The sequence below is a fragment of the Furipterus horrens genome, unplaced genomic scaffold, assembly GCF_987537825.1.
Source record: "Furipterus horrens unplaced genomic scaffold, mFurHor1.1.pri manual_scaffold_11, whole genome shotgun sequence".
In the NCBI taxonomy this organism is placed as follows: domain Eukaryota; kingdom Metazoa; phylum Chordata; class Mammalia; order Chiroptera; family Furipteridae; genus Furipterus; species Furipterus horrens.
This window is the reverse complement of record NW_028327181.1, coordinates 95,704,925-95,722,183: the sequence shown is the minus strand read 5'-3', so window position 1 is coordinate 95,722,183 and position 17,259 is coordinate 95,704,925. Positions and strand designations below refer to the sequence as shown.

Here is a 17,259-nt window from a genome sequence, read left to right as displayed (position 1 = left end):
ACATACATTTTTTCCAAAATACAGAAAGCTTGATTCAGTCTTGCACTGAGATTGCCATACTACCTCTTAGTATGTAGGTGTCCTGCTATTCTCCTTTGTAACAGAACAGTGTGATCAAGTGAGACTGTCAGTGCGCACCCTCCCTGATGACTGTCTTCTCTCTTCGTTATATATTTGTATTTCCAGAGAGAATATCTTTCAGACTCTTGTGTACCCAGATAACCTCTGTCACCGTCATTGCTCCAGAGCCTACATCTCAGACTCGGTAGAGAACACTGCAGTTCCGACAGTCAAGAAACATGTAATGATGTTGTCTTACTCACAGACCCGTTCTGGTGGCAGCTTGTGCGAGCTCATGGATGACGCCACCTTGTAGTGTTGAGAATCAAGGCGTTGTCGAGTGCTGACAAAAGGCAAGTTACCTGAACTGATGTCTGAAGTCACAAGTGTCGTGAGACCGTTGGCCAAGGACTCACCTTAGGCTTAAACTAACCCCCTAACAATAACTGGGGGCCACAGCCCACCCCTGAAACTGGGAAGACTGGCATGGCTCAGACACAAATGAGCAGAGGCACCTTGAGTAGAAATGATGCAGTAGTATTTATTTGGAGAGTGAAGGGTAACCCCCCCCCCCCCCCCCCCCCCCCGTTATTTAGTCATACTAGAGAGCCAACCCAGCTTGAATAATGAAGGTGTAGATGAGTCTTCTTCCTCGCTGACAAGCTGTCTGAATAAGGAGCCAGGCTGCGTTGGGTCATCTGCTCGGGAGAGTTCCGGGGGGACCACCTGCCGTTGTATGAGAGGAAAGTGCCTTAGAGCCCACCCAGACTCTCCTGCCCGCCCACACCCTGCCCTCCACTCCACTCCACACCACACCCAGCAGATCTGAGAAGCACAGAGAGCTCTGGTCCGTTCAGGGCATTTGTAAAGGGCACGGGGACAGCTAAGATCTGAAGAGGAGAACGACTGTAGGAAGAGGGTAAATCCAGACCTCCTTCCCATGATCTGTTCTTCTGCTCCGGACAGAGTTTAAACGGTCAGTTGCTCGCAGTAGAAGTTTAGAGTTGTGGCGGACGGTGCCGCGCAGGCCGGCGCTCACGGGTGGGTGGTCTGTGCAGGGACTTTTTTTTTACTACTGTCTCCCAAGTTTTAAAACCAGATGTTTGACAAGGATTTTGGATCTTAATGGATTTGATGGCAGGGAATATGGAAAGGATTCATTGCTAATATTTTGTATAGCAATAAAGCAAACAACTAAATGCTGTGAGAAGCCAGCATCTGAGCTCTCAAACACACACGTACACAACACAATGCAGAGATACCGAGGACCTTCCTGCAGACTTAACGGGTGGCAGCCTACTGAAATAAAACACGTATTAACATGAAAATGTAAGGCTTGAGGAAGCAAATTTCCTTTTATTTACCACCCAAGTAAAAGAAATGGAAGATGAAACCATCACTAAAACAAACCAGTTTCTCCAAATAAGTATCACGACAGTACTGGGTTAGGAGTTCACCCTTTCTTCCTGCAGAAACCAAGGAATGACCTCCAGCGTGTCCCGCATAGTTTTTACAGCCTTGGCAGCCTGAGATCCATATCTGTTAGGAGGCTACTTGATAATGTAAATGGGCATCTTTTAAACCTATCGGCTCCAGCTAGTAAAACCTTGTACTTCTATATTGCGCCGCCATTAAAAGCAGCATTAGTGCATTTTGTCCTTCAGTTCTTTATTGATTCTTTAAGAGGGGAGCCAGCTGGGTGGTGGTTGGTGGGAGATGGGACAGGACCAATAGGGACGAACCTCTTGGTTTCTGCACTAACCTGGGCTTTCGATTGGATGCTTCTGCTGGTGGATTTGGCCTTTCGAGTGGTTGTCATGCTCAGCGGAAGAAGCCCAAACCTCCAAGACAAGATGAAGGAACCTCAGTAGCAGGAACAGGAAGCCAGCCCCCCCCCCCCCCCAACACACACACACAGTGCCTCGCAGGCTCATTACCTGATCTGGCTCGACGCCAGGGGCAGTATGTTGTGAGGCTCTTGGGAGTTGAATGTACTGCTCCTGGGGGCGAACTGAGTCTCTGTTCCAGTAACCAGTCCGAAGAGAACCTGGCACACAAGAAAGGGGGTACAAAGCATGCTGGGTTGTTACTGGCCAGTTAAAAGAAAATCGCTTCTGTTAGCAACCAATCACCGCTTTCATTGTTTCTAACTGTCCTTTCGGAGAATGTTCTTTTCAGTGTGCTAACGCTTCAAAATGACCATTAACATGGCACCAGTCAGAATTGCGAGGTCACATGGCTCTTATTTTATTCCTCGGAGGCCGTGCTAAAAGCTGAATAATCCTTATCTGCAACAAAGGGGGTCAGATCGTGGTTGCCTCAGCGTGAGATTTTACCTAATCCTCTTCCGGTCTTTATAACTAAACTCGGCTATCTGCGTCTCCTCCCCCTCCGGGCACAGCGCCCGGGAGCATTAGCGTCCGAGCGGGGTCATCATCCCCCCTGAGAGACTCACAGAAGTTCGCTGCACCAGGCGGTTAAGGTTGCTGTTGAGGTGCGGTGTGAAGACATCCAGGTCGAATGGGTCAATGAGTGCTTCCAGGTAGTCAGCCACTCTCTCGGTGCTGCAAAAAGACAGGGTGATACGCTTCTTCACACTTTTAGGACAAAACCCACCTCCTGGTATCTGAGTGCCGTAGACATCCTGGAACTGGATTTATTCTCTTTAATTGCTGGGTTAGTACCACTTGTCACTGATCATTGTGATCAAGTAATCCTCGGAGTTTTAAGCTGATGGGAGGTTGTCTTTAAGGAGGGCACTTGAAGCTCAAAGGTACCGAACAGGTGGCAGGCTGGCTCACGAGAACGAGGAATGAGGGCCCACTCGCTACACTTGGCCGTGGACTTGATCCAGCAGGTGGTCGCTATTTATCTTGCTGGTAATGTGAGCGCTTACTGTTTAAAACACACACGACCGGTGTGCAGTAAGGGTGACTCGCAGGTGGCTCCCCAGGAAAGGGGCGATTTGCATCTGGAAGAGGCTGTATTGGAGAGTGGGGGGGGGGGTGAGGATACCTGGAGTCCTGTTTGCTGCGACCACTTTTCACCTCTTCACCCTTAGGTGTCAGAACGATGTTGAGATAACGCAGATCATAAAGCAGCTGCAGTGCCCGATTCTGGGTCATTGGAAATGCGCCTTCTTTCTGCAGATGAATTCCCCGTCCCCGCCCATTAAGGGAGATGACTTTATATGAGCATAATAAACAGCTTCGTGGTTTAGTTGAATTACAGCTTGTTATTTCAGAAGCAGAAGCTTTTTATACCCACATGGCCAGCTGAATCTCAACATCACAACAGGTTAGAGACTTGGTCTGAAAATGAAGAGTCCAAACAGCAGGGAGAAGACCCCTGGCCCTAACAAAAAGGTCTCGGGTGCTGGGGATGGCCCTTTTAAAGGAAAAGAAGCTTCCCGCGTGAAGGAGAGACGTGAGGAACCTCAGGAGAGGAGGCTTACCCCAGTTCTTCCCCAGATCGGGAGGTAATCCCATCTTAAAACTGTTACTAATGAAATGGAAATAAAACAGCCAGGGCAGAATGCTTCACAGACGGTGAGACAGGAGTGGAGGTTTGGGGACAGGAACTCCTTTAAAGAGTACCTCATGTGCCACAGGCTGTTTGTAATCCTCCCAACTTCCTCCGGGCCCCCGAGCAGTTTCCGTGGCGTGAATGGCTTGCCCCAAGCCCAGGGGAGTGTGGCTGTCCCAGGTTGGGCAGCGGGTCTTGGTTACTCTGGGGCTTCCTTCCTCCCACTGTACTGAGCGGCCTTTTTATGAAGACCTGCCTGACCCCTAAGAATGGGTGTAATTAAACTTGCAGAGTTGGCAGCCACCTCGGTGGCCTGGGCTCGGTGACCCTTAACACCCGGAACCCTTGACATGCACGGCCCAAACCCAAGAAGACGCTAAGGTTTCATTTCAGCTCAATGGAGGAAACTTCAAGCACCTACCTTCGTTTGTTTTTCTTCTGAGAGCTTCTCATAGGCAGCCACTACTTGAGCCATACAGCTTCTCAGCATCTCCTGCAGCGTCACCTTGGGCAGGGCGTGGCCTCCAACCCGATTAATTTCCTGGCACAAGCTGAACAGGAAGGACTGCACATACCAGGACGGCTACAAGAACAAAGGCGTGTGAGTCGCCAACATGCACCAATTAAGTGAGACGCGGTGAATATGGATCTATTTGTCCTGGTGTATACGCCAAGATCTTGACCTCTCCAGTCAGCCCCTTACAGACCAGCTAACAGATGCAAGTGACATTTGCTGTCATTCTCTCGGTGGTCTAGGGTGGACCTGGCTGATGGCACTGTCTGATGTGGCTGTGTTCCCTTGAGGGTGAGTGGTTCTCTGATTAGCACGGGGCCCAGGTTACAAAAGGGGAGAAGCATTAACCGACTCCTCAAACAGCCTCTTTACTTGGCCCTACCCCCTCCCCTCACACATGCCCCCCGTCAGTAGAAAGTTACACATATTTCTTGCAGCTCTTCCTCAGAAGCTGTCAGTTGATGATTTTCTAAAATCCCGTTCCTTTCCCCAGAGCAGGCTGCCAGCCCCGGGCACCGGCCGAGGCCCTGGCCTACCTGGATGGGGAGTCGGATCTTGGATGTGATGCAGCTGCCAGACTCTGCTTCCTCCTGAATTTCTAGTTCATCCCAGCTGGTGGCCGTGGCCAGGACCGAGCCAGCGTCATCGAAAAGCAATGACTGGGCGAAGCCATGAGCCAAAACCTGGTGATAAAAGGCAAACACCCACAGAGGACACTCAGATCCTGTGGGGCTTGTTTCTAGCCACTGTGGTCATTGTGAGACCAGCTTCAGTGCAGAGGTCAGGGGTGGGATGGCAGGTGGCAAACACCACTCTTCTGCTGGCAAAGTACCGAGAGGGCAATAGGCATGTTGTTGCTAACTACCCTGCTAATGTCAGCTCTGAAGGGACCCGGAGAGAACATGCTGTTTAGGTTGAAGAGCAGAAAATATAGACCCTTGTCCAAAGAGAGTCCTTCTCATCAGATGGAAGGGGAAAAATCCAGGGCTTCTGTCTATAAAATTCAGGCTAGAAACGAATGGGAGGGTTTTGACGTTTGTTCCATGTGGCAGAGATAAGTGAAAGTAACTAGTATGAAATAGGAATTGTTATTCCCTTATATTAAAAGAGCTTATCAAGGTTGGCAAGAGTGGACTGTGACAAAAGAGACAAAATGAGGAGGACCCCGTGAGCCCAGAAGGAACACGTTCAACGTCACTCACTTTCACAACCGCTGAGCTCCAGACCCGGTAGCCCATCACGCTCTGCTGCAGGAGGAGGTCCTTGACCTCCTGCCACTGGGCCTGCGTAGAGAGGGCTTTCTCAGCGTTCCCCTTCCCCTGTTTTTTCAGAGCCCTAGAATCCCTTGCTAGTTTCTCCGAGCTCCCAGGTTTTCCCAAAATGCACTGCTTCAGGTGAGGACACAGATCTCCCAGTGACTGGCAGAGTCTGGCCATGAAAAGGACCGCATGCAGCTTGACCCCACCGAGGGCATCCTGCTGGCCTTGCACGACTTCTTCGATGCTCTGCAGCTGCGCTCGGATGCAGTCCGTGATGTGCCTGATGCAGGCCACCGAGTGGCTCCGCAGCATCTCCTGCACCGTGCCGGCGTCGGCGTACCTGTCAAAGGCGCAGTTCTTGGCTTGCACGGGGCAGACATCCTTGGACAGCGACGAGTCATCAGAGGGAAGGTAAGCAAGGAGGTCTTCCAATTTAACCTTCAGTTTGGAGTCCAGGGCAACACAGAAGTTCTGGACGCAAGGGCTAATGGCTTGGGCTTTCATGGAGAGCCCACTGCTGGCCAGCTGAGCCCGGTTTGCCACGCTGACCCAGGCGGCATCCGAGGGCAGGTCACTGGGACTCTCGGACCAGAGAAAGAGGGACATGTTGTGCTCGAAGTGGATGGGCTTGTTTGATGGCGACTTGCTGGTGCTGCTTTCGAGCTCCTGCAAAGCGGAAGTGAGGAGCTCGCTGGAGCTTATGGAGATGGAGTCCAAGCCCTCTTTCGTCAGCGTCTAAAAGGGGATGAAAAAGAGTTCTAATCACATTTCCTCTCAGGAAGTTTCAGAACCAGAGCACCACGTGGCCGTCTATCCCAGCATCCAGAATGTCCTCCTCCTGGCTCAGGAGGATGACACGATATTTGCGGGGGACAAAGTCATCATCGATGGACAGGCACACGATCCCGACCACCTGACAGAGGCCTGGCTCTCTGTTCATATGCAGAAGAGACATGTTTGGAAGGTACGCTGTGGGACTCCCTGGAGTAAGTCATCAGGGAAAGAATACACTTAGAAGTGAGAGGTGTCAACCCAGACGATAAGAAAGTCATACTAGGCCTGGCCATAAAACAGACGGACCACGTGACTGCCCCCGTTACCTGTAACCGGTCCAGGAACAGCTGCTGCATCAGGTCCTCCCAGAACAGCAGCGGCCTCTCCAGGAGCCGCCGGCACACCGCGTCCCAGCTCGGACCGGCAGACACGTCGGTCAGTAGCTCCCACACGGCGTCCCGGATGCCGGCCAGGCCTTTCATGCTCTTCACGAACATAAGCAGGTTGGTGATCCCGTTCTTAATGTCTTCATTGCACCTGCAAAAAATCATTTTTCTTGGGCCTCCTTAGGTTCGTGGACCCACACCGTTATTAAGAAAAAGAGCAGGCCTCCATCTGAAAACCTCTTACGTGGGTTCCAACATATAAATATACCTATCTCAGAGCAGTTAAATACCTGCATACACACAGCGTCTCCGGCTGGACCGGGGGGCAGGGCCTGCAGGCTTTTCACCAGGCCCGCCCTTGCTTCCCGGAGGTATCTAGAAGGAAGTCAAGAGCCCCACAGAACGGCTTCCAAAACCAATGCACTAAATAAGAGTCTAGGAGTGGCAGAACTCTTACACAAAGAGAATTTAAAATCCTCTACATAGGATTTTGAAAGACCAATTCCGTTCTGGTTTTCCCACAGCGGGGGCTGAGGGCCATGAAGGTAGTGACAGGCGGCTGAGGAGCTGACATGACCTAGTGAGTGGTGTGCAGAGCATCCTCCAGGAGATCAGGCTTGTCCCTCATTTGTCACTGGCCCTTGTATGGCCACACACAAGGCGGCCTGGGGGGTGCCTGCCAGCCTCGGGAAAGCTCTGGCTACTTACACGTGGATCCATTTCTGCAGCGTGTCGGTCAGGTACTCCTGGCTGATGGGGTGTGCCAGGGTCCGGAGAATGGGCTGGAACTGCACGACGGATGCTGGCAGGTGCTTGAACCAGCTGCAGAGCTTCATCTCTTCCTGCAGAACACCGATGCCCTTTTCTAAAGAGAAGGCCAAGTGAGAGGAAATCGGGGCCATCCTCTGAATAGCATATTAAAAAATGGACCAGACTGAGCCCTGAAAAGGAGGGAAAAAGCAAGTATGGGCTATGTTCAGGGCCTCCGGCACCAGGGGGCCGGCAGCTTAGCCCCCAGCTCTGGTCATCCAGTCGGTTGAGAAGAAGGCAGGGGAAGCGAGGAAAGGAATAGGGACGAGAGAGAGAACGGGGTGTGTGCCATCCTTGACATTTGCAGAGCAGAGCGTAAGTTGTCGAAAAGCAGGTGACGTTCCCCTCTCCTCACCGTCCTCCTGCCTCCCCTGAAGGTCTAGGCAAGGACCGGCGACCATGCATCCTGCTCAGTGAGGGAGCTGGTGCAGCTCTTCAGAGGTGACCACTCAGAAGGGCACGGGCCGCCCTGGGAGGCCCACGCATTGTATTCTGTGCGCGAGCACCCTCTTGAGTTTGAAATGGGTCCTTCTGAGTCCCTTGTCCTTGTTTGCCAATGCCACGCGTGACACCTTAGTCAATAATCACCTTTCATAGGAGGGAAGACTGTATTAAATAAATGTGAGGACCTGGAGGGAGGCCACGGCATGCTGAAAAATCGAATGAGCTAGCATGAGACCGATACACAGCTCTGAAAACCGCCACATGGCTGCTGCCGCGTTCTGCTTGCTTCTCGTCCCTCTGGGGCTCTCTTGGCCACCTGACTTTTGAGTTCTAGAGTTTCCTGAGACACGGTCCCCTGGCAGCCTCTCTTCTTGCTGATGACGTCGCCTCACCATGGCTTCATGCACCAGCCACATGCTGTGCCGCCAGCCAGACCTCTGGCTCTGCTATGGACCCAAAGCTGATTGCCCACTCACATGCCCATTCTAAGGTGTCAATTGTGAACTCATCATGGGACACCTCCTTCCCACCCCTGCACAGTCAGTCCACCACCAGATCGTCTCTGAAACAGATGTCTGAGTTGTCCAGGCAGCTGCATCTCTGCTGCTCCCATCCCTGGTCACCTGGGTCACAGGGACAGCCTCCTAAGTGAGCTCTCAGCATCCACTCCAGCCCCATGGGGACCCACTGCCACATAAAAACCAATTGCGTTTAATTCCAACTGGGAAAAAATCCTGCCAGATAAAAGTACAGGATGCATGGGAACGTATAACAGAAGGACCACCCAGGCTGGAAGGTCCTTGAAGGCTATCCACTGTCTTCTGGATAAAGTCCAAACTCCCTAGTGTGGTCCACACAGCTCTGTATTATCTGGTCACATCTGAGAGACTGGCCACCTCTTCTCATGTTGCTCTTCCCATCATCACCCAATACCCCTTAAACTTACCTGCTCTCTTTCAGTTCCTCAGAAATACTAACATCCTCTGTGCCTCAGGGCCTTTGCACTTCCTCGTCCCTTTGCCTGGAACTCTCTTCCTTGCCTTCTTCACCTGATTAAGTCTTATTCAACTGTTAGACTTCCGTTTAAATATCAATTCTCCAGGGAAAGTAACATGGGTGAGGTCCCTCCATTCAGTGCTCCCAAGCCAACTTGTACTTCACCTTTAGAGTAATGACCAATATTGATGCTAAATGGGTATGTGTGTATTTTGAGTTCAAGGTCTATCTGCCTCTATCACTAGACTGTGGCCTCTGTTGCAGGTGCGGTCCATATTTGTCCAGTTCACCACGGTATCCCCAGAGCCTAGCACAGTAGCTGGCAGACGGCAGATGTTCAATAAGCATCAGTTGAATGAACCAGAAAATAAAAAAGCTTGGCTGGGAGCTTACCGGTAGGATGCTGGCCTGTGATGGTCTCCAGAGTTGAGAAGAGCAAGCCGCATGGCAGGGATGGATCTGGTAGCAGGCCTTCTGGTAAAGTGTAGAAAAGAGCATGCGCTTGGTTCAAAGTGGTGGCCAGCAACTCCACTAAGGAGCAAACCTGAGCCTTGATGCCAGCACCTAGGAGAAGAAACCATCCTTTTCAACAATCCCCTTTAGTAAAGTTAACAACAGAAAGTGCTCTGGAGGCTTCAGCCTCCCTCAGCCCGTCCTTCTCCATCCCCATGCTGCTGGCCCCAACTTTAGAAAGAAGCCGCGCCCACCATGGTGTGGCTGGTTGAGGAGTTTCTGAATAGCCGCCTTTCTGGCTAACAGGAAGTCTGTCAGGGCTTGGCGAGGGGAGCTCTCTTCTAAGAGCATCACAGAGCACAGGGCCTCGGCTACGGCTTGGTCCGACACAGCGTGGCATTTGAGCAGCATCTTGCTTTCATGCAGAATGGTTGACCTGGAAAGATGACAAAGGTCACCAGGGCACTTTTTACATCGTGGGAGAAGAGCCGGGGTACATCAGGAAACAAGGCATCCTCCATAAAAAAACTAGAGTGGTGAAGTGTGGCCCTCACCAGAGATCTTGATGCTCGATCCACTCACCGGAAGTGGCTGGCTGCTGCCACCTGCCGGATGAGGATGGGGAACCGGGAGAGGATGGGGCTGTACCGGGAGCCAGAAGAATCCAGCTGGAGCAGGCTGTGCAGGTGGCAGCAGAGCAGGTACAGCCGTGTGGCACGGAGGTACTGAGAGGCCTCCATCGCGCTCCAGATCTTCTCAGGAATTTCTAGGAGGAGCTTGATCTGGGCAGCCGTGCTGTAGAACCTCTGCTGGGATGGCTGCGGCTACAGGCAAAGGCACGCACGTGAGAAGGAAACACAGGCGAGGTCGGTGTTTGGCAGGCTTGGGGAGAAGGGTGGGGGCACATTAGGGTTCACAGCTTTTATTCATCCTGATTCAGTGCCACGCAGCCAGGCAGCGAAGTGCGGTGCCGTAGAACTGCCGGCGTCAGGAGTGCCGGGCAGTCCCACGGGGCTTTCCTCCCTGGCGGTGCACCTTTGCTCAGTCCCAGGAGGCAAACTTAACCGGGTCACCCCACAGCCCGGCCCTCAGTGGTCTCCATAGCACGGAGCCCTACAGACCCCCCTCGGGTGAGCTTTCCCCTTCCCCTGGCTGACGTTCAGCCTCCCCACATTTCCTCCTCCTGCTCGGGGCGCATCGTGGCCTTCATTGCTGGCTGTCCTGCCCCACCAGCCTTCCGCCCAGTCTTCACCTGGCTCAGTCCTCACACCTCCTGTCCTCTCACTCCAGGAGTCTCTCCGCTCAAGCATCACCGCTGAGCAGACCAGCACTGCCACACCTTTATTCCTATGCTCGCCACTGCCCTGAATCCCAGCGCAGCCTCTCTGGCTGCTGCCCGGCAGGCTTCACTGCCGTTCCATAGTCGTGTACTTCAAACTCAATTCACCTTCCTAACACAAATCTTAGCCGTCCCCTCCCTGTCTAACTTAGTGCATACCCCCATGCTGCTGCTAAATTCCTGGGAAACTCCTGGCCTTCTGAGGGGTTCTCTTGATATCTCTCCTATTTGAGGTTCTGTTACCACTCCCATGATTCTAGCGCAGGTCAGCACCATCCCACACTTAGGTTCATCCAAAAACATTTCGCTTGTGCTGTGTCCATTCCCGACTCCCTCCAGTCTGTCCTTTTCCTTTGCTGTCAAATTTGCTTTCTTCCAAGGCCACTTGGATACTATCTTTGCTTGGTTCTGGAAGGCTCCTCGCCGGTTAGTATCAGCTCAGCCCGGTGGTCAAGGGGTTCTTGCCCTCCACTACTTTCTTCCAGGTTTTCACATGTAGGGTAGAGGGGTGATTCCATCTCTCGGGGAACAGCGGGCAGTATGTGGAGATATTTTTGATTATCCCAATGGGGGAGGGGAGAGTGCTACCGGAATCTAGTGGATGGAGGCCAGGGATGCTTCTAACCATCCTGCAACGCTCAGGACAGCTGCGACTGCAAAGAATGCCCCAAATGCCAGTAGCGCCAAGGTTGAGAAACCCTGCTTTAATCAAATTGTCAGTTTTTAATTGTCTTTACATACTTCAGACCCACATTCCGAGTCTCATCTGTCCTTAAGGCCCGTCTTTACTGAGAAAGACCCAAGTCTTACGCGACTTCCTTCAGAATTCTTATGGTAAATGTGCACACTTTTGGGAACCAACCACCATTATCCTAACATGTTTTCTCCTGCTACTGTAAATTACATTTTTCTTATCAACTTTCCATGGATTTAGTTCGACTAGATTGTAAGCTCTGTGAGAGCAGGAACTGGGGGCCTTCTGTGTCCTTGTGCCTTGAAGAAAGGCACTCAAAGTTATGTGTGTTTGTTGTAAGTCAGATACAACAACTAGAAAAAATAAATACACTTCTAAAGTCAGGTATAGTACAAGTTAATTTACTATCAGACCTTGAAGCGTGACTCAGTTATGGTGACATATACTTAGTGCACAGCTTACAGGGGGATGAGGGTGCTCATTGGAAAAACTAGCAATTTTCACCCTTCTATGGTTCCATGCTGTGGGTCCCACCTCCTGAGCCGAATTCCTCTAAAACCCAGGTTGTATTAAAAACGTCCAAAATGGAGCTACGTTGTACTTGCGCAGTTTCTCCTCGGCTGTGGCTGTAAGGTTCTTCCCTCAAATGGTTAAGAAGGAATTCCTTGTTTTCCTTTCTGGCCCTCTGTGACCTTTCACTTTGGCTCCTTGTCCCTAAGTCAACACTCTTTAGGAACACCAAATGCTGCGGGGCTGGGGGGTGGGAGAGTGCTTGGGACAACCTGCTTGAATAACTTTAGTTCTCTAAGGGGAGATGTTCTGCTATTAAAAGGTGATGGCCTGACGCTGGTACGATCCTCCAACAACGGATGGAAGAGCTATTTGGGATTGGGGAGGTTATTCTTGGGAATGGGGTGGAGGTGGAGGAAGACGGGGATGAGGAATGTCAACATGAAGGAGAAATCTGCTCTAAGAATAACGCCAGGAAATGGCCTATAGGGAACGGGCTGAGCTGTCAGGCAAGGAAACCCCTGGGGTTTTCCTCTAATGTCGGACGAGGGAGCCCAGGGGACCCACGAGTGAGGTGAGGGAATCGGGGCCCGGAAGGCAGGGAAGGCGCCGGATGACTTGGGGGACGGAGCAGCAGCAAGGGGAAGGGCTGCCGGCCACGTCCCTTAGCAGAGGAGCCCCCAGAGGGGCGGCAGGCTCCTCCCAAACGCAGGTGAGGGCGCGGCGGGGGGCGGGAAGGACCCGCGGGGACGGCCGGGTTGCGGGGCGGGGCTGACCTGCAGGTCCCGCGGCGGCAGGGTCGCGGCCGAGCCCGCCTGGCGGAGACGGGCGCAGTACTGGTCGGTGACCTGCACGGCGTCCACCAGCCCCTCGGCGCAGCGGCGCATCTGGCCGATGGTGTCGGCAGCCTCGATCAGGTCGCGGTAGCGCTCGCCTACCATCTGCCGCAGCTCCTCTTTCTTGTGCTCAATCTCGGCCCGAACCTGGCGCTCCAGCCCTCGGATCTCCTCCGTTCCGTGTGTCTCGAAAAGCGCCGCGGGGTCGCGTAGATCCAGCCGCTTCAGCGCGGACGACGTGGCCGCCATGGTGGCCCCGTCAGCCACCCAGCAGCTCACTTCCGTCCCGCTGCCCCGTCGCGGGGCGGGGGCGGGCGCCATCTTGGTTAGGGGCGGAAGTACTTCCCCCGCTGCTGACCCCGGCTAGTTCCGGGTGGGCGATGGACGGCTGACCCCTGGCGCGGCATTTTTAAAAAGGGAGCCCATGTGGTTAAATTAGATCCCCAAGGCTGGCAGTCCGCGGGCCCAGCCTCTCGGGGATCGGAAGCCCTTCCCCGCGCAGGTGGAGCCTTTCCTCGTGGGAGTTAATTATCGTAACCAAGCACCGCCGGCTGGTTGTCAGGACTCCTCAGCGCGCTCGCGTCCCTTCCTGGGCCAGTCAGGACCCCGGACAGTGGTCTTTCCCGTGCTACGAGGGGCTGACACTCCCGGTAGGTCCCCTTTCCCTTGAAGTCGCGCAACCGCCTGGTGTCCCGGTCTGACCGCTGGTGCCGGCCCGCGGCCGGGATACGACGCGTATCCGCGCTCCCCGCAGGCACGAGGCACGCGTGGCGTGCAGCCTTCTGCGGCCTCTTTGTTGTTCGTTATTTTCTGGGGTCCTTAGCCGATGCTGGGGGGAGAGACGTTTGGGTCCGTTTTTGTTCCTTGGAAAGAAGAATTTCACAGTTGTTCTCTGAGCCGGAACGGACCGGGAGGGAGCGCAGGGACCGGCTGCCCTCCGTAAGGGGTGCGCGTGCGCTCGTGTCGCTTGTTTTTCTCCAGTCGGTTCGTCCTGTGGGTTAGTTCTCTGGGGTTTTCGTTTGACTTTCAAACCAGAGGTTTGGCCCCGAAGATGTGTTCCCCGATACACGCTTGCGTTGGCGCCCGTCCGGGGAGGAGAGGGGAAGGACCGCGCGCTCAATAGTAGAACTTGGAGAGTGTGGCCTGTTTCTTCTAGGAATTTACAGGACACTTTATTTTAAAAAAAAGAAAACATTTATTGACGTTTTCATACCCATACTAGTGTAGAGAGAGTGGAATAATGTGCCCACGCTCCAGGTATAATACTGGTCAGTCTTATCTACATTGCTGCCCGTTTCCTTTCTGACCCACCACCTCCATTATTTTGATGCAAATCCCAAACCTCAAAGAATCTCAGTCTGTGAACAAGCGATTTATGATGTTCTAGTTTAGCTCACAATAACCCTACAATGTAGGGAATATTCTCATTTGACAAATGGGTAACCTTAGACCCTGAGAGGCCAGCGGACTTACTCAGTAATAGTATAATTTTCAAAGCATGTTCACAAAATGATCTGATCTACGCATCAGCTCTGCAAGGTAGGGAGAAATAATTATTCTATGTGTGATAAAAACCCAGAAAGTTTATTTATACCTGTCCAAGTCACATAGCTAATAAGACAGAATCAGCATTTTTGGACCTAGAATTTTGAATGTCTGGCTTGTTCCTTTTTGACTTCGTCACACAACTTTCCACAAACTCAAAAAACACTCCCTGGTGGCGGGTCTGCAATGTGCTGTCACTGCAGTCCCATTCTCTAGGGACACTTGTCTGTTTTGGGCTCCCCAGCAATCTGCAGAATCTCTTTTCTATGTCTGGGGGAAGTCGCCTCTGTATGGCAAGGTCTTTTCCCCTTAGAGCCACTCTGTTATCGGCCAGTCAGACACAACCACCTAGGACTTTAAATGGAGAGCTAGGAATGTCAAGAAGCAGGGACAGTGGAGATTTCATTGGTGGCAGATAGACCACCTGTAGCACCCACTCTCTGAGGCAGCAGGATATTGAATCTGGTTGCGGGGCCCAGCTGCCAGTGCTGGGGGGCAGCTGTGTGTGACCACAATGACATCCTCACCAGAACTGTACAGTGGCATGCTTTGCCTGGGTTCTGAATGTTTAGCTTCCTTTTGTTCCTGTCTGTCTCCTGAGCCTGTTTCCCTGGCTTTCCCAGTGATTCTGTGAGCTGTCCAGTATCTTAAAGACAAATTTCATTTCTTTGAAAAATCGTTTTGGTTGCTTGCCCTCGAGACTTGAAACTGACACATAATTCCTGAGTTGCCAGCTCTGTGAGCCTTTGCCGATCTCTCTCTAACAGCCAGAGGGAGGAATGTCAACACATCAGTTAGGGGGTGGAGGCCTGCGGGTTTGTTTCAGGCGGCTCGAACTTGTGCCATTACAGGTGTGTGGAGAAGAGGCAGGCGCGCCCGCCCGCTGACCTCCACACGGTGGGGCACGGTCTGAAGGCAGTGCTTTCCCTGACCTTCCTCTCTGCGTCCCCGGCCAAGTTCATCTGGCTGCCCTGTAGATGCCACTGTTGCTCTTCTGCCTGCAGAGCCCAGCGCCTGATGGGCTGTTAACAAGCCTTCTGGCTTGGGCACTGGAAGAGCTCCGGGGGCTGGAGGAAACGTGTCTTTGACGCTTTCCTCTCCTGTCTCCTTTTTAATTCTCCCTACACAGAGGCAGCAGCCCCTTCCTCTCCTGCCTTCTGCTCTGTCGCCCTGGCAGAACCAGGACTGGGCAAAGGGCTCAGCGTCAGCAGCTGGACTGGCAGAGATGAACTCAAGTCTTCTTTTCTCAGGGTGACATGTGAGTAAATGGCCCCTCCTGGATTTACGGCCATCATTTTGGTTTAGGGATAAGTGCGCGCGCGTGCGTGTGTGTAGTGTGGTAACTCTTGGTGTCACGTTTTCTTTTCATCTTAAACCTTTAGGGTAGAATTTTAAGCAACCAATGTTTAAGTTCAAGAGATTATAGTCAGACCTTCCTGGGGCCCTGAAATGAAACCTAGGCATTCTGCCAGTTGTAACAGCTGTGACTGTGAGCACCACCTCGGCACTTTGTATGTATTATCTTTAGCTCTCACAATACCCCTGCCTCATAGGCAGCCTGACACTCGCGTGGTTGGTAACGTAAGGTTCAGCAGGAACGAGGAGCCTGTCTGCGGTAGTCAACGGCCAAGGCTGTCTTCAGGCCCCAGGCAGTCTGACTCTAAAAATCCTGGATCTTCCTACCTTGTCACTGTATTAGCGTCAAAGAAAATTTCAGAACATCAAGAGACAGACGGACCAAACAATTCGGAGCAACGTTCAGACGCCAGCCACACTGCTTCCTACCCTCTGTGGGGCTCTCCAACTCTATGGCAGTCTGCAGAGGCTCTCTGATCTGGGGGCACACAGCACCTGGAGGGGCCGTGCCTGGTAGCTGAGCATCTGCATGTTGGAGGGCTGTCTTTCAAAAGTGGGAACATACTCTGACGCTTTTACTTTCTCTGGGTCCACTCCCACCTCATCCTGAACGTGGAGGGGGCAGGCTTCTCCTTACTTTTTCACAGAGTCATAGAAACCAAGCCGGCATAAAGCCTAAAATAGAAGGCTTTTTCACAGGCTTTTGCAGACACCAGATGTTCTCTTTCCTTTATGTGATTTGTGGTCTAGCACTGGGGAGCCGTCCCCTAGACCTTGGTTCCCAAACTAAGTGATCCCATAGGTATTTGCCGGGTGAGTGAGTGGTAACGTGCAGGGAGCTGCTCAAAGGATGCATCAGAGAAGGTGAAAGGGTCTTTGACCATCAGTTGCCTAGAAGCTGAAATACTGAACTCAGTAAGATGGTTCCCAGTCACCTCACACCCCTTTCAGTGCCTGACTTCATGTCGGGCGGGGGAGTTTCAGGCACACACCGTGTGAACAGCGACTCCTGTCCCTGTGCCCTGGTGCTGCCGGAGGCAGGGCTGCGTTCTCACAGAGCCTGGATGGAGTGGGGACGGGGCCTCCGGGAGAAGGGATAACACACAGAAAGGCGGAATTACTTGGGAACATTAAAATAAGAAACGGGACCCTGCTGAGCTAGGAGAAACGGAAAGGGGGAAGGCAAGAAGGAAGAAAGAAAGACAAGGAGAGGAACTGGACAGCAAGTGACCAGAGAGGGAAATCCAGCCTGGTGAAGGACAGCCTGTGTCAACAAAGGAGTGTCAGGGTAGGACAAAAGGTTGCATTCCACCTTGCTGCCCAGCGGGACTCAGACAGTTGGTGTTTGCTCTTGGCCGAGATGCCAGTGGGTTAGAGAGCGGATGCGTTGTCCTGACAGCTTACCTTTATGGCACTGTTTATCAGCCTGCGTCTGCTGGAGGTGACATTTGTAGCAGAAGGGGCGATTATTTGACTTCGCTGTTTGCAAATACCCAAGCCTCTGCCTTCAACAAATAGCTAGGCAGGCATCAGAGCTCGTGAAGGGGACCTGGCCGGCCTGGGGCCCGCACCTTGTCAATGCCTTGACTGAAAAAGGTGATAGCGAAGCTCACGCCCCAGTCTTCGTGCCCTGGATGCGCGTGTAACTGAGCCCTTGCTGTGTTAGCTAGCTGGATGCTGGGGAGGTACAAGGGATATTTGATTAAAAGTCAGTGGTTCTGTACCAAGTTCTCACTTCTTTTCAGACCTCCTCCATTG

At 52.6% G+C, this 17,259-nt stretch overlaps 1 protein-coding gene across 1 annotated transcript; it reads right to left on the bottom strand.

Moving 5' to 3' along the window:
* Window positions 1–633: 633 nt before the first annotated feature.
* COG1 (component of oligomeric golgi complex 1) lies at window positions 634–12,900 on the bottom strand. Its single transcript, XM_090291283.1, has 14 exons — window positions 12,541–12,900; window positions 9,804–10,045; window positions 9,476–9,657; window positions 9,162–9,332; window positions 7,227–7,383; window positions 6,459–6,669; window positions 5,302–6,093; window positions 4,636–4,782; window positions 4,007–4,168; window positions 3,076–3,203; window positions 2,516–2,624; window positions 1,998–2,107; window positions 1,823–1,901; window positions 634–786 (listed from the first exon to the last, which is right to left on the bottom strand). Exons 1-14 carry the CDS (start codon window positions 12,847–12,849, stop codon window positions 649–651), a joined length of 2,937 nt encoding a protein of 978 aa, XP_090147409.1. The 5' UTR covers window positions 12,850–12,900; the 3' UTR covers window positions 634–648.
* Window positions 12,901–17,259: the final 4,359 nt, after the last annotated feature.